The following is a 16660-nucleotide window of genomic DNA, read 5'->3' as shown; positions in this document are numbered from 1 at the left end:
GATTCTCTGAGCTTCCTGGATCTCCTGGAAGACTATCTTTGTCAGATTGGGGAAGTTCTCCTTCATTATTTTTTCAAATAAGTTTTCAATTTCTTGCTCTTCCTCTTCTCTTTCTGGTATCTCTATAATTCAGATGTTGGAATGTTTAAAGTTGTCCCAGAGGTTCCTAAGCCTCTCCTTATGTTTTTGAAGTCTTGTTTCTTCATTCTGTTCTGGCTGAATGTTGATCTCTTCCTTTTGCTCCAAGTCATTGATTTGAGTCCCAGTTTCCTTCCCTTTACTGTTGGTTTCCTGTATATTTTTCTTTATTTCATTTTGCATAGCCTTCACTTTTTCCTCCATTTTGCATTCATACTCAACCATTTCCATGAGCATCCTGATTACCATGTTTTGAACTGTGCATGTGATAGGTTGGCTATCTCTTCATTACCTAGTTCTATTTTTTGAGCTTTGATTTTCTCTTTCATTTAGGCTATATTTATTTGTTTCAGGACAGTTGTTACTTTGGAAGGGGCACAGCCAGAGTGGGGCAACCCAGGTCGCTGTGTTTTGATACTGTATGTGGAGGAGGTGTCTGAGAGGGAACAATGCCCCTTCCTTGGCTCTCTGCCCACTTTCAGTCACTTCCCCCACTATCCACAAGCAAATTGGGCCCTTCTAGTGCTGATTCCCAGGTGGGTGGGTTTGTGTAGGTTCTTGGACCCTGTGAGTCTCTCCAACAGACTCTCCTATGAGGCTGGGAGTTCCTCCCACTGCCACAAAGAGATTATTATTTGTTATTATTCAAGCATGGGGGTCTCCATTTTCCCACTGTATCCATCACCACCTCCTCCCCTCAATCCTACCCCTTTTTGGCTTTATCCATGGGTCCTTTACATGTTACTTGACAATCTTTCCCTTTCTTTGCCATAATTACCCTCCCCCATCCTCTCTGGTTACTGTCTGTTCATTCTTTATTTCAAAGTCTGGTTATATTTTGCTTACTTGCTTTTTTTTTTTTTTTTTTTTTTTTTTTACTATGTTCCACTTACAGGTGAGATCCCATGGTATTTGTCTTTCATCTCCTGGCTTTTTTTCACTTAGTACAATGCTCTCCAGTTCTAACCATGCTCTCACGATGGGTAGGAGCTCATTCTTTCTTGTTGCATAATATGCCATTGTGTAAATGTACCAGTTTTTTTATCCACTCATCTACTGATGGGCTATTGCTTCCAGTACTTGGCTATTGTAAATAATGTTGCCATGAACATTGGGGTACATGAATTCTTTTGAATTGGTGTTTTAGGAATTTTGGGGTATATTTCCAGCAGTAGAACCATTGGGCCAAAAGGTAGTTCTGTTTTTTAGTTTTTTTTTAGGAAATTCCAAATTGTTTTCCACAGTGGCAGCACCGATCTACAGTGCCACCAACAGTGGACTAGGGTTCCCTTTTTTCCACAGCCTCGCTAGCACCCGTTCTTTATTGATTTATTTATGGTGGCCATTTTGACTGATGTGAAGTGGTATCTCATTGTGGTTTTAATTTGCATTTCTCTGATGACCAGTGATGATAAGCATCCTTTCAAATGTCTCTTCATCCTGTGTATGTCCTCCTTGGAGAAGTGTCTGTTCAGGTCCTTTGCCCATTTTTTAATTGTCGTCTTGAATTGAGTTATGTGACATCTTTATATATTTTGGAGAGCAAATCCTTGTCTGAGGCATCGTTGACAAATATATTTTCCCACACCGTTGGCTCCTTTTTCATTGTCTGATGTTTCCTTTAGCTGAGCAGAAGCTTCTTATTTTGATGAAGCCCCACTTGTTGTTGTTGTTTTTTCCTTTATGTCCCTTGTTCTAGGGGACATATTGGTGACAATGTTGCTGGGTGGGATATCTGAGAGTGTCCTACCTATGTTCTCCTCTAGGACTTTTATGGTGTAGTGACTTATAGTTAAATCTTTTGCTCATCTTGAGTATATTTTTGTGAATTCTGTAAGTTGGAGGTAGTTTCAATTTTTTTTTTTGCATGTAGCTCTCCAAGATTTCCCAACACCATCTGTTGAAGAGGCTTTTTTTACTCCATTTCATGCTTCTGCCCCCTTTGTCAAATATTAATTGACCATAGAGACATGGGATTATACCTGGGCTCTCTGTTTTGTTCCATTGATCTATATGTTTGGTCTTATACCAGTACCAGGCTGTTTTGATTACAATGACCTTGTAGTATATTTTGATATCAGGTATTGTGATCCCTCCTACCTTGTTTTTTTATCTCAATATTTTTGTGGCTATTCGGGGTTGTTTATCGTTTCATTAAAAAAATTGAAAGTTTTGTTCTATATCTGTGAAATATGTCATTGGTATTTTAATAGGGATTGCAATCAATCTATAAATTGCTTTGGGCAGTATGGAAACTTTGATGATGCTTATTCTTCCAATCCATGAATATGATATATGCTTCCACTTATTTGTGTTTTCCTTAATTTCTTTCTTCAGTGTTATGTAGTTTTATTTCTTTTTTTAAAAAATATTTTATTTATTTATTTTTAGAGAGAGAGGAAGGGAAGGAGACACAGAAGAGGGAAAACATCAATGTTGTGTTGCCTCTTGTGTGCCCCCAACCGGGGACCTGGCCTTCAACCCAGGCATATGCCCTGACTGGGTATCAAACCAGAGACTCCTTGTTTGCAGGACCACATTCAATACCCTGAGCCACGCCAGCCAGGGTGTTGTGTAATTTTCTGAGTACCGGTATTTTACCTCTTTGATTAGGTTTATTCCTAGGTACTTTATTTTTCTTGGTGCTATAGTAAATGGGATTGTTTTCCTAATTTCTGTTTCTGATATTTCATTATTGGGGTACAAAAATGCTTTCTATTTCTGAATATTGACTTTGTCTCTAACTTTTTACCAATTCATTTATTAGGTCAAGTAATTTTTTGGTGGAGTCTTTAAGGGTTTTTCCATGTACACTCTAATGTCATCTGCAAACAATAGCAGTTTTATTTCTCTCTTTCCAATTGACATGTCTTTTATTTCTTTTTCTTGTCTGATCACTGTGGCTAGAACTTTCACTACTATGTTGAATAGAAGTGATGAAAGCAGACACCCTTGTCTTCTACCGATCTTAGTGGGAGAGATTTTAGTTGTTGCCCATTGAATATGATGTTGGCTGTAGGACTCTTTTGTATGGCCTTTATTTTGTCGAGGTAAGCTCTCTGTACTCCCACTTTCCTGAGTGTTTTTATCATAAATGGGTGCTGTACCTTATCAAACGCTTTTTCTGCATAATTTGATATCATCATGTAATTTTTGTCTTTCTTTTTGTTTATGTGATGTATTACATTTATGGATTTGTGAATATTGAACCATCCTTGCATCTCAGAGATGAATCCCACTTGACTATGATGTATGATATTTTTCATATATTGATGCAGTTTCCCTATATTGCGTTGAGGATTCTAGTGTCTATGTTCACCAGAGATATTGGCCTGTAGTTTTCTTTCTTTGTTGTGTCTTTATCTGGTTTTGGGATTAAGATGATTCTGGCCTCATAAAAAGAGTTTACAAGACTTCCTTATTCTTGGACTTTTTGGTATAGTCTGAGAAGGACAGGTGTTATCTCTTCCTTAAATGTTTTTAAAATTCCCCTGTGAAACTGCCTGGTCCAGGGCTTTTGTGTACTGGGACTTTTCTGATGACTGCTTCAATTTCACCAGTTGTTATCTGTCTGTTCAGTCTTTCTGCTTCTACTTGATTCAGTTTTGGAAGATTATATTTTTCTTGAAATTTGTCCATTTCACCCAGGTTTTCAAAATTCTAGGCATATACTTGTTCATAGTAATTTCTTACTGTCCTTTGTATTTCTAAGGTGTCAATTGTAATCTCTCCTCTTTCATTTCTAATTTTATTTATTTGGGTCCTCTTCTTTTTTTTTTTTTTTTTCTTAATGAGTCTGGTTAAAAGCCTGTCAATTTTGTTTATCTTTTCAGAGAAGCAGCTTCTTTTTTAATTGATCCTTTGAATTGTTCTTTTAGTCTCTATGTCATTCAGTTCTGCTCTGATCTTGGTTATTTCCTTCCTTTGCCCACTCTGGGGTTTGTTTGTTGTTATTTCTCCAGTTCTTGAAGCTGGAGGGTTAAATTGTTTATTTGAAATGTTTTTTATCTTTTTGAGGTAGGCCTGTATTGCTATAAACTTCCGTCTCAAGACTGCCTTCGCTGTGTCTCATAGTTTTGCCACTGCTGTTTATTTTCATTTGTTTCCAGAAAAGTTTGATTTTTTTCCTTGATTTCCTTATTAACCCAATCATTGTTTAATAACAAGTTATTCAATCTCCATGAATTTGAATGTTTTTGAGCTTTTTATTTATTGTTTATTTCTAGTTTCAGACCCTTGTGGTCCAAGAAAATGTTTGATGTAATTTCAATTTTCTTGAATTTGTTGAGGCTTGTTTGGTGTCATATCACATGGTCTGTCTTTAAAAATGTTCTATGTGCATTTGAAAAGAATGTGTATTTTGCTTCTTTGGGATGAAACGTTCTATACATATCAGTTAAGTCCATGTGATCTAGGGCATTGTTCAATGACGCAATATCCTTGCTGATATTTTGTTTGGAAGATCTATCCATGTTGATAGTGTACTGCTATCTATATCTTTCTTTTAGTCCGCCAATAATTTCCTTATATATTCGGATGCTTCTATGTTGAATGGATATATATTTACAATGTTTATGTCTTCTTCTTGGATTCTTCCTTTGAGAATTACTAAATGTCCTTCTGGGTCTGTTTTTATGACCTTTGTTTTGAAGTCTATTTTGTCTGATATAAGTATTGCTACCCCAGCTTTTTTTTTTCTTATCCATTTGTTTTGAATATTTTTCCATCTCTTCATTTTCAGCCTGTGTTGGTCTTTTGTTCTGAGGTGGGTCTCTTGTCAGCAGCATATGTGTGGGTCATGTCTTCTTATCCATTCAGCTACTCTATGTCTTTTGATTGGAGCATTTCATCCATTTACACTTAACGTTATTATTGGTAGGTGCTTATCCATTGCCATCCCCCCCCCATTTGTACCTGTGTTCCTCTCTCTCTCTCTCTCTTACTTCGTCTTCTTAAAGCAGTTTCTTTAGCATATTTTGCAGTGCTGGTTTGGTGGAGATGTATTCTTTTAGCTTCTTTTGTCTGGGAAACTCCTTATTTCGCCTTCCATTTTAATTAATTGCCTTGCTGGGTATAGTAATCTTGTTTGCAGGCCTTTGCTTTTCATGACCTGGAATATTTCTTGTCATTCCCTTTTGGTTTATAGTGTTTCTGTTGAGAAATCACTTGCTAGCCTTATTGAAGCTCCATTGTACATTACTTCCTGATTTTCCCTTGCTGATTTTAAGATTCTCTCTTTGTCTTTAAAATTTGGCTCTTTAATTATGATGTGTCTTGGATTAGGCCTCTTTGGGTTCATCTCTATTGGGACCCTCTGTGTTTTCTGAACTTGCATGGCTTTTACTGTCTCCAGGTTATGGAAGTTTTCTGTCATATTTTTCAAACATGTTTTTCATCCCTTGCTCCTTTTCTTCTCCTGTTGGTATTCCTACAATTTTAATGTTGTTGGTTTCATGTTGTCTTGCAGTTCCTTTAAGGTATTTCATATTTTTTAGGTTTTTTTTTTTGTTGTTGTTCATCTGCTCTAGCTGGGTATTTCTTTCTACCTTGTCTCCAGCTCACTAATTCAGTCCTCTTCTTCATCCAGCCTGCTTATAGTTCCTGCTAGTGCTTTTTGAATTGCATATATTTATTGGATTCTTCACTTAGTCCTGGTTCTTGTTTAAAGTTTCTATTTCCTTTTTCATACTGTTGTAGTTACCACTCAGTTCCTTTTAGTTGTCAGTGAGTTCTTTGAGCATCATTATAACTATTCTTTTGAATTCCGTATCTAATAGTTTGCTCTTCTCCATTTCATTTAGCTATTTCACTGGGGAATCTTCCATTCCTTTTGGTTACATGCCCTTTCTTTGTCTCCGCATTTTAGGTGACTCTTTTTGTTTGTTTCTGTGAGTATAGATGCTCTGTTTTACCAGCTGTCTTTGTAGAGTGAACTTCTGTGGTAGGGGTTCTATGGAACTCAGTGGTGTGTTCCATGATCTCCTTGTCTGGATGCCTAGGGTTGCCCTTTCTCCCATTCTTGTGGGCTTTCTCATTGTACTTGGGCTTTACCTTTTAATGGCTCCTTTGTTGGTGAGTTCTCCCCTCCAGCAAGTTTACTGATATTATCAACTCTCACCTTGTCTTGTATGTTGTTGTACTGGTGTTGGTTAACACGGAAGTATTACCAGACAGCCAAGCCTATGCCAGGAAAAATACCCCCCCCAGCACATCAGCAGTCTCAACCACAATTGAACTGATATTAATAAAGGTGAAGAGAGATGGTAGCTATTATAAGATATGAGCAAGGGAACATGAGATGACTAAAAGAGGGAAAAATGTGGTTGTGTGGTAATAGGGAGGAAAATTGATGAGTTGGGATAGAAATGAGACAAGGAAAGGGAAAGAGCAAAATTTACAACATAAGTAAAACATGAAAAGGTGAGGGGAATAATCGGATAAGAAGAGAGAAGAGTATACTATGAGGTTTGAAGTAAAATTGAAAAGGTACTGGATCACCGGGAACAAAATTACAGAAAAAAACACAATAGGATCAAAAATGATGACAGCTGAATGAAGTTTAATAAAGGTGAAATGGAAATAAGACTATTTTACAAAAGAAAAAGTGAACATGAGGTGTTTACAGTAAAGATAAATGATTTTGAGAGGATGAGGGAAGCAAGCTAAAAAGAGTAAGGAGTAAAGCCCAGGTTGAGAGAAAGGAGAAGAGAAAGAAAAAGAATAAAAGGAAAAAAGGGAGAAAGAAAACAATTAAAAAAAAAACTCCTTACTCAAGTGATCAGGGGTGGGGGAAGGTGAAATGGAGGAAGAAAACAAGAGGGTAGTCTATGCAACTTAAAGTACAAACAAGTCGTGAACAAGTAGGAGATCCTTTGTAGAAATACAGCAATAACAATGGTATTTCTTTCAACTAGCCACTGTTTATGAAAAAGAAATAAGACTCTTATTAGAAAGGGAAAAGAATATGAACTGACTTAAGAAAGAAGAGCACTTATGTGAGTTAGATGGAGGAGAAATAGTGAGAGTAAGTGATAGAAACTTGGCATTGTGTGAGAGAAAACAAAGTTAACCATAACAATAATAAAGCTCAGGAAGATGGCAAAATGGATTAAGGCCAGGAAAGGGTGCTGAGTGAGATTTGGAATAACAATAGTATCATAAGAAATACATAATCTGAATAAAAAGAATAAAAAGTAAAATACTGAGTAGCATGTTATTTCAAATATGCATAAAGTGAAAGGAGAAAAATTAAAATGTAATATGAAAGGGAGAATTAAAAAAAACAAATCAAACAGTAAAAACAAACAAAACAAAAACAAAAAAAAATAAATGGAAAGATGAGAAATTAAAAAAAAAGAATACATGCAAATTCTGAAGGTGAGCAAAATGAATGTGTCTCAGCTGTTGGTGTTCACCTTCTGACTTCTTTCTGGATCCATCTCTGGTTTTCTCACAGTTACAGGTCTTATTGTCTTACTCTTGGGAGGGGGGGGAAACGTCTCCTACTAATTTTAAACCTGCCAATCTGGTTTTGCAGGTTTTCCTGGATCCTACAGGTAGAGGGGGGCTGGGTTCCTTTCCTGTGGTTCAGTGAGAATGGAGGCTCAGCATGGGCTACAATATTCACAGGTGCTAGATTTCCAGCCCATGTTCTCAGAGTGCTGTGTGGTCTGCACTGCCCACTCCGTGCATTTGTGCTAGGCCAGAGCTGATAATCCACCTTGTTTCTCAACCCTTTGATTGGTTCATGAGGTGCATTAAGTGGGGTGCCTCCTACCCCTTTTTTTTGGCCTGGCCACTATGCACATGAGTTCCGTGCATGGGGACTGAAATATTTTTTGGGGAAAAGTACCATTGGGTGCCACTTGCCACTCCTAACAAGCATCCGGTTTTCTGCATATGCCAACTCTCTGACCAGTCCAGGATCTATCTGGGTCACATTCAGTCACTGCTCCTCTCTTCTCCCAGCTCTAAGTGTCACCTGGCTCCCCCATAAGAAGATAATTTGTTAATATACATGCAAAGTTTTATATCAAAACGAGGGCCCACCTTAGAATTCCACCTACCACACCCTGGATCCATGCCATCTCCTCTGCAGGGTGCTCATGGGTAGAAAGGGCTTCTAGACTCAATTTTTAATTTGTTTTAATCCTCACCCAAGGACATACTCATTGATTTCAGAGGGGGAGGGGGAAGAGAGAGAGAGAGAGAAAGAGAGATGTGGGAGAGAAACATTGAACATCTATTGATTGCCTCCCTTATACACCCTAAGTGGGAATTGAACCCACAACTAGGTATGTGCCCTGACCAAGAATCGAGCCTGCAACCTTTTGGTGTACGGATGACATACCAACTCACTGAGCCACCCAGCCAGGGCTAGACTCTATTTAAAAACTTTGATCCCAGCCCTGGTTGGTGTGGCTCAGTGAATTGAGTGCTGGCCTGTGAACCAGGCAGTACCTGGTTCGATTTTTGGTCAGGGCATGTGCCTGGGTTGTGGGCAGAGTCCCCAGTGCCGGATGCATGGGAGGCAACCACACATTGATATTCTTCTCCCTCTCTTTCTCCCTCCCTTTCCCTCTTTCTGGAAATAAATAAATAAAATATTTTACAAAAATATTCGAGCTCAGTTAGCCACCAGAAGCACCTCTTAATAGGCATCTTCTTTCTCAGGATCCACACTTTTATAGTTTGTGTCTTGTCTGAAATTGGGATTTGGACTTAGGGGGAAAAGCAGTCCTACTCATACCTGACCTGGCTTACTGCACTTAATCCCATGGGCACGCTTGTAAATAAGCCCTCTTGAAAACCTCCCTGGGACATGGGTAGAGTTGTGGCACCTTTTGCCCTGTCTGTAACCTTTGAGAGACACAGGGTCAGTAGTAATGACAAGGATGGTGGAGCAGCTCCACTGGTGGTAAGTGAAATTGAATTATTGACAACAGAAGATGACAGGCTCCGGTCCTCTCCTGTCAACTCAGGAAACCAGAAGCCTCTGGGATGGCATTCAGAGCCCTGATCTCCTGCAGACAGAGGGTAATTATTCTGGAAATTGGGCCCTGGAGCTGAGTGTTGTGGTAGGATTACAAAGAAGGTTGAATTCAAAAGTGCAGGGGGAGGAGTCTAGTATGGAGCAGTGGCTCCAAGACCTGGATCAAGGACATTTGGATTCCTCCCTCCAGGTACAGAGTGATGGCCAAGCTTGAGAGAAACAGGAAAAGGCGAGGATGAAAACTATCAAGGCTGCACCGTGCCATTGCGTGATGCAATGGTTTCATCTTGGAAGCACGTAGTCTTTTATTATGTCCATCCATGTGAGTGTCTCACAGGGCCTGAAGCGAACATGCTTTCTGAGGTCTGCAGGTGCACAGCAGGTCACACCTATCAATTACTTTGTTCAAATTAAATGCTTCTTTATCATGATTTTATCTGCTTGCTCTGTAGTTACTGAGAAGCAAATATTAACATCCCTCATGGCAACTGTTGACCTATGTAATGCATACTGTCAATTTTGTGTTTTACATTTTAAAGCTGTGTTTTAGGTGCACATGACTTAGACTGCATTGTCTCCTTCATCTCCAGCAACACATTTTGCTTTGCATTCTGTTTTCTCTGAGTTTAGTACAACCATGCCCTTTCCCTTTGTTAATGTTTACATAGTGGGCCTTTTATCCTCCTGTGCTCTCAACCCTCCTATGGCCTCATGTTCTATATCTTGTTCTCCATTAGTATCCAGCAGGTTTACAATGTGCAGAGAGACGTGATTCTCTGTGTACCTTACACTGTTTTAGTTATGGGGTGGCACCTTTCCGTAGCTTCAGAAAGATTTCTGCAATTATGTCTTTAAAAATGTCTTCCTCTCCCTCGCTCCCACTATGTCAGGCTTTGTCAGGTGGGCCCTTCCTTTGAGGCTCATGGTTTTGTTTTTCTATTCTTCCTTGTAAACATGTCCCTAAGATGTGGCTCCTGGTTCATTGAACCCTCAGCTGTGCTAACACTGCTCCCACAACTGTCTATTGGGTCCTTAATGTAGGGAATCGTATACTGAGGGTCTAGATCCAAATAAAGAATATGCTATGTTGCATTTCATAGTTTTGAATTTCTGATGAAATTTTCATATTGCCTTTCTTCTTCTGGAACATAGTGGTTTGTTACTTTAAAAGTCTGTGTCTGATCATTCCCGTAGCTGAAGTCTGGGGATGCTGCTGATCCTTGCTCTTCCTCGAGTGCTTTTGTCTCCTTGTGTCTGGCTCTTCGTGATTCTGTGCAGACATTGCGTCCAAGAGCATGGAGTTGAGCCCTGGAGCCTGAAAGGACAAGATGATTTCCAGCGATGATTTTCCTGTGCTTCTGGCAGGATCCTGGTGGTACTCCTGAGGTGCAGTCACTTTCACAAGGTGGCAGGGATTGAGTTCTGCTAGGGGACCCAGCAGGTGTGACTGGGCTGCAGTCCACATGAGGGGTGGCTTCCCCTCTCTGCACCCACAGCGACAGTCTGTGGGTTCTGGTCCCAAGTTCAGGGACTTCCCAGGGCCTTTGTTTCATAGGTCCTGCCTCCAAGTTGTCCCTCCCTAGTCCCATAAGGTTGTCAAAATTGCCACTCAGTTTCTCAGCTGGTTATCCCAGAATCAGAAAAAAATCTTTGGGGAAGAATTGGCTAAAGTGCCAATCTTGGTTTAAATCTCGGAATATTGGGATATGGTATTTGGCCGTGGGCCTGTAGTTATTCACTACTTTGTTAAGTCTTTGCTGCCTTCCAGAAGATGTTTGGGTGATTTCTTCCAGGTTTTCCAGTATCCCTCCAGAGGAAGGTGGGTCCCAGTTACTTAACAGAAGCAGACATCTGACATCCTTACAAAAACACCATTTCTTGTTTGCTGCTGGACTCTTGCACCAACCCTGATTTCCATGTGTTGGTATTGTAGTCAGTCACCTGTTATTTTAAGTAATAATTACTTTTGTATTTTTTTTAGGTTTTTTGTAGTTCGACAATTGTCATGTTTTAATATTTTGGGGGGTCTTAGTACATCAAAACCTCCAGTCCTGGTTGGTGTGGCTCAGTGGATTGAGCACTGGCCTGCAAGCCAGAGGGGTCCCGGTTCGATTCCCAGTCAGGGCACATTCCTGGGTTGTGGGCCAGGTCCTCAGGGGTGAGGCACAAGAGGCAGCACAAATTGATGTTTCTCTCTTTCTTTCTCTGTCCCTTCTCCTTTCTAACAGTAAATAAATAATTTTATTTTTTTAAAAAAACCCCTCCAGTACAGTGTTGCTTCCAAGTACTTCTCATGGAGAAAAATTTTAAAGTTTCATAGACTTTGTCAGGTCAAAGAAATTCCATTGTATTTTTAACTTACAAAAAAGTTTTATGTCATAAAAGTGTTAATTTCTTTCAAGTTTTTTTCTGTTTTTTTGAGATGACCCTATGATTTTTCTCATTTTGTATGTTAATGTTTTGAATGACATGTATACATTTTCCAATGTTAAACTATTGTATTTTGGGGATAAACCAAACACGGACATGGCAAATTACCTGGTTTTTATAAAGAAGAAAATTATTTGCTAATATTTTCCTCAGAATATTTGTATCTATTTTCATGAGTGAGATTGTGCTGTAATTTTCCTTGTCTGGTTCCTGATGAAGCTTGTTCTCACTTTATAGGATGAGGTTGGGGTTATTCTCTCTTCTTCACTTTTTGAAAGCATTTGTAAGAAGTTTGAACAATATATTTCTTGAAAATTTGATGAAACATGGCCCTGGCATCTTAAACTACTGCTTCAATTTATATAATAAATGTGGTACTAATGAGTTTTCTCTTCCTGAGTCATTTTTTGATAAGATACTTTTCTAGGATTTAAAAATTTTACCTATTAGTGAAGTACATTTATTACTTACTCTTATTACCTTCATCAGTGAGTAATTATATGGAACTGTAATTATATATATATATATATATATATATATATATATATATATATATATATATATTTTGGCTGTCTTTCTGTCTTTTTTTTCCTTTTGACCAGTCTCCTCAGAGCTTTTCCTGTTTTGCATCTCTGTTGTTTCTTTTCTTATTTTTTATTGATTTTTTTTGCTCATATAATTATTATCTCCTTCTTTCTGTCTTTAGGTTTATTTTGTTGTTCTTTTACCAACTTTCAAATTTGGTATTTTGTCCTTTCCAAACCTTTAAGGCCACCAACTTCTCTCCTGATGTGACCATGAGGTGTGTAGAGCAGTTGATTTGACCTTTAAGTGTGCTGACAGTTAGTGCCTTGTGACCCAGGCCACAGCAGACTGTCAGTCCCCGTGGGTGCATGGCATGGTGGGTGGAGCGGGGGCTCCTTGGACTCTGGGGCAGAACCCTGTAGTCCCTGCTGGACATGCCGGTGGCTGTGCGCCTGAGTGCTTGGCCTGTCCATCCTCTGAGCCCACTCAGGTCTGGCCTTGACTCCACCTTGCCATCAAGCCTGCTCTTGGGTGGTCACCACAACCTGCACTTTGCCAGGCCCATGACCAGACCTACCAGAAGCCCTGGACACAGCAGGACCCTCTCTGCCCTTGGCTCTTCTGCTCTGTGCCTGGCTCTGCCTGGCCCTTCTCTGAGTCCTACTCTCTGTCCTTGGTGGATGAGTTCTCCCCTCCCCCGGCCTCTCACCTCTAGCTTCTCTTCTTTCCTCTCCCCCTCCTTGGTCATCCAGCCCTTCCTGGGAGTATAGATGCCTCCCATGTGCCGACGGCTGCCAAGTCTGGTCTTCCTCTCTGACTTCTTCCCAAGACCTGTCTTGGAGCTGCGTCCCATCCCAGCAGCTCACACCAGTCATGCTGAAAGGAGAATTCTAGAGTACCCAAGCTCAGTAAATGGCCATTCGGGCAGTGACGTGCCACTCTGCATACCCATATGTCCTGCTTTCCAGGAATGTACATGATCTGAGCTCCTGTCCCAGAGCCCCACCCTATCCCCTCAGCCTGTCTCCCTCCTGGACTTCGGCACTCACCCCTGCCAAGAACCCTCAGGCTTCCCATCACTCAGAGTGAAGACCAACAAGCCAGGTGCACCCTCACGAGGCCGGCCCTGTTCTCTCTCCCCACCTGCTCACAGTGCCCCACTGGTCTTCCTGCTGCCTCTTGAACTTGCGAAGCACATCCCTGCCCCAGGACCTTTGCACCTTCTTCTCCTTCTACTTGAAATGTGCCTCCTCTCACCCCGTGCTGACCCTGAGGCCAAAGTCACCTCCTAAAGGACCCTGGGCATCTGTCTTTTAAGCACACCTGGTATTGGCACTTCTGTCCACATCTGGCATCTGCTGTCTCACCAGCCATTGGTTTGTTTTTAGTTGGGTTGCACCTCCACCAGCAGGACGAAAGTGCCACAGTGCAGGCACACTGTGTGTCTGTCCTCATGGACACCTGCTCAGCACACAGTGGGTCATCAATGAATGAATGGCCAGTGGTTTGAAGTCAGTTTTCTTTGATTATTTGCAACTCAACAACCTCATGTGTTTCATTGGTCATCTGTATTTACAACCCACTGGCAATGACCTTTTCCTGCCCACTTTGCCCCCAAGACTTCTCCTTCAAGGTCAGGTTTGTCCCACTCATTGTGTGTTTCCAATGCTCATTCTCTAGGACTCTGTGGTGGCTGACTTTATGGGGTAGCTTAGAGAGGTCCCTGAACCCAGGCATTTGGTCAGGCACTAGTCCAGAGAGTAGAGGTGTACTAAAGGTGGGATTGAGTCTTGAAACAGTAGATGCTGAGTGAAGCCAATTGCCCTCCGTGATGTGGCTGAGCCTCATCTGATCAGCTGAGAGCCTGAAGAGGAAAAAGACTGAGGCTCCCTGGGGAAGTAACTCTTCCCTCGGTCTCTGGTCTGCTGGTCTGCCTTACAGACTTCGGACTCACCCAGACTTCACAATCGCATGAGCCAAGTCCTCAAAATCAATCATTCTCCTCTCCTCCCTCTGTATATATGCATCTACTTATCTATCATTGATCTAGCTGTCATGAGTCTATCGATCCATCTTTGACCTCATGTATTTTCTCATCTCTGAACAATCCTGCCTAATGCAGATTCCTTTTGATGTCTGGCTCTTTGACCACTTTCTCTCCCATAGCATTTTACTTTGTTTATGGTAACCTTACTCCTATACATGTTGAAATTTTTGTAGGCAAATTTATCAGTTTTATTTTTAAAGTTCCTGGCCTTGGCAGCACTCTGACAAAGCTCTGATTTACTGCAAGAGTCCGTATTTGCCTGTAACCGCCTTGGTCTAGTGATCGGTGCGCGTCGATGCGGCCCTGGAAGGCTCGCTATGACAGCGAGGGCACGGACCCTGTCTCTGCTCCTCCAGTCTCTGCCTGTCCTCTGAGGTCTTGTCCCAGCCCCTCGTCTTCTGAATAAACTCATCAAACACAGGCCATTGGGGGTCAGGGGTGGGAATCCAGGCCTTGGTCAGAGAACGCAGGCTGGTTTCTGCTCAGATCCTGCCCGGCACACAAGCTCAGGGGACAGGATAGGCTCAGATCTGCCCCGCAGCAAGAAAGAGGGGCCGGACGGTAAGTCCCGCACTGCAGAACAGGCTTGTCAGGTCTCGATTCAGGTGAGGGGGTGCGTCCTGCTGGTTACAACTGTGGGAAACAGATGTTTCTTTCCAAGAGGTGGCTCCTGGCACGGAAGCTGCAGCACCTGTGGGGGAGGCCACCCTCGCCTGCCTGTCGCAGCGCTGAGTAAAAGCCTGTGGCCGCAGCGAGTGGGGGAAGGCCACACACGGTTCTGTGAAGGGAAATGGGGCACCGGGGGCCCATGGGGGTTGTCACATGCCTCCCGCAGATTGATTCCTGTAGTTGGGCAGAAACCAACTGATGTTTACTGGAGACCAAAAGGGGAAGTCATGTGGGAAGGCAGCCCCTAGCTCTTCCTGTGGAAACTGGGGGAAGGGCACGAGACCACCCTACCAGCTTGGAGGTGCTGGCTGGGCAGGGGCTTCAGGCAAGGCCCGGCCTGGGCTGGTGGTGCTTCGGCCCCGGAAAGGTGTGCGAGTCAGGTTGCGTTGATGACAATGTGCTTCTTGCCAGGTGTTAGAGGATGTTTTATAAGTGTTTCCCAGACAGAATGAGGCTCCAGTACAGTCCCCCTGGGCCCAGCCAGCACCCAGAAGATCCACGGGCCTTGGGCTTTGGTGCCTGGTTCCCTCCTGGCCTCCCAGGGCCCTGTGGATGAGGCTCCATGGTGCACATCCAAGGACAGAGCAAAAATCCAGGAGCCACCCCCTTGGGGACAGCTGTGATTGCACAGGGGCTCCTCTGTGTTGGGGAGCTGCAGGATGTGGCTTAGGGCAGAAGGCTCCAGCACTGCCACCTTTGAGGCTCTGAGACCTCTCAGCCCCCAGGCAGAGCCCTTCCCCCTCCCTCTCTCCTTCCATTCCTTCATGCATTCCCTCTGTGGGTGTGGGTCCTGGGCGCACAGCATCCTCCTCTCATGGGGCCCAGCGTGGAGTCTGGGAGGCAGGCAAGGCCACAGGGACACACAGAGAAGAGCAGGCCTGTGGACAAAAGGAGGTGGTGTGGCCAGGCCTGGCTCCTGGCCCCACAGGCCACAGGCTGGGCTGGATGAGCTTTGATTTCACCCTGCTATGACGGGAGCCCCCTGATGGGCTTGTGTGGGGGCTGCCAGGTTGGTTTGAGTTTAAAAAGGCCATACTGGCCATGGGTGCAGAGGGGGCAACCAGGAGGCCGGCAGGGCTGCCAGGAGCTCCAGGCTGGAGGTGATGGGCTGCACTGTGTCGTGAGACCTGGAGCAGGAGGTTGGCCGGGCACAGGACGGGTCGAGGGCCGAGGGTGCCTGTGGCGGGTGATCATTCACTGGGACGGCAGAGTGGGCAAGGTGGACTTCAGAGGGACGCGATGGTGCGAGTGCAGCAGTGGGTGCATCTACGACAGGTGAGGAGAACGTGGCGGGGAAGGCAGACGCGAGGCGGGGGCTGAAGCTCAAGGCATCGGTGACACCTACTCACTCACTGGTGAGTGCTGAATGCCTTCTACCTGCTGATGCTGTGCTACCTGCTGACTGGGTCCCACCTGCCACCTCCATCCTACCTGCTGGCTGGGCCCCACCTGCCAGGGGCTGTCAGAGAGCAACAAAGAGCCTGTGCTTATGGAAGCACCTTTCTAGGTGAGACAGAATAGCCGACAGGTGTAATAAATGAGCGATAGAATGTGCTGGAAGGACGCAGAAAGAAGCCCAGGGAGGTGGGACCCGAGGCCTGGGGATTTCTTCAGGGCAGTTGGAGCTTCACACAGACCTGGAGCTGGCGACAGTGGAGCCTCAGAATCTGGGACAGCCCGTTGAGGACAGCAGTGGGGTACGGAGACAGGAGGCCTGGGGGTGGTGCCTCAGTGATGACCCCCAGGGGTGGGTGGAGGGGAGACCCAGTGGATGTGACCCTGGGCCACAGGGCACGGAGGCAGCTCGACCAGGCCAAGGAGACTGGGATGGTGGTGGTGGGGGGATTGGCTCTCTGGGG

At 43.4% G+C, this 16660-nt stretch overlaps 1 gene segment (V, D, J or C); it reads right to left on the bottom strand.

Annotated features, from left to right (window-relative positions):
• LOC129061227 (immunoglobulin heavy constant gamma 2-like) overlaps positions 1-16660 on the bottom strand; it is a 42259-nt gene that overhangs the window by 22753 nt on the left and 2846 nt on the right. The window contains 2 exon segments of the C gene segment in view: positions 16233-16260; positions 16439-16654. Coding sequence covers positions 16233-16260; positions 16439-16654 — 244 coding nt within the window.

The sequence above is a fragment of the Pteronotus mesoamericanus genome, unplaced genomic scaffold (genome assembly GCF_021234165.1).
Source record: "Pteronotus mesoamericanus isolate MK-2021 breed Mesoamerican mustached bat unplaced genomic scaffold, CSHL_Meso_final scaffold_582, whole genome shotgun sequence".
NCBI lineage: Eukaryota > Metazoa > Chordata > Mammalia > Chiroptera > Mormoopidae > Pteronotus > Pteronotus mesoamericanus.
The sequence above is the reverse complement of the archived record's forward strand: the minus strand, read 5'-3'. Positions and strand labels throughout refer to the sequence as shown.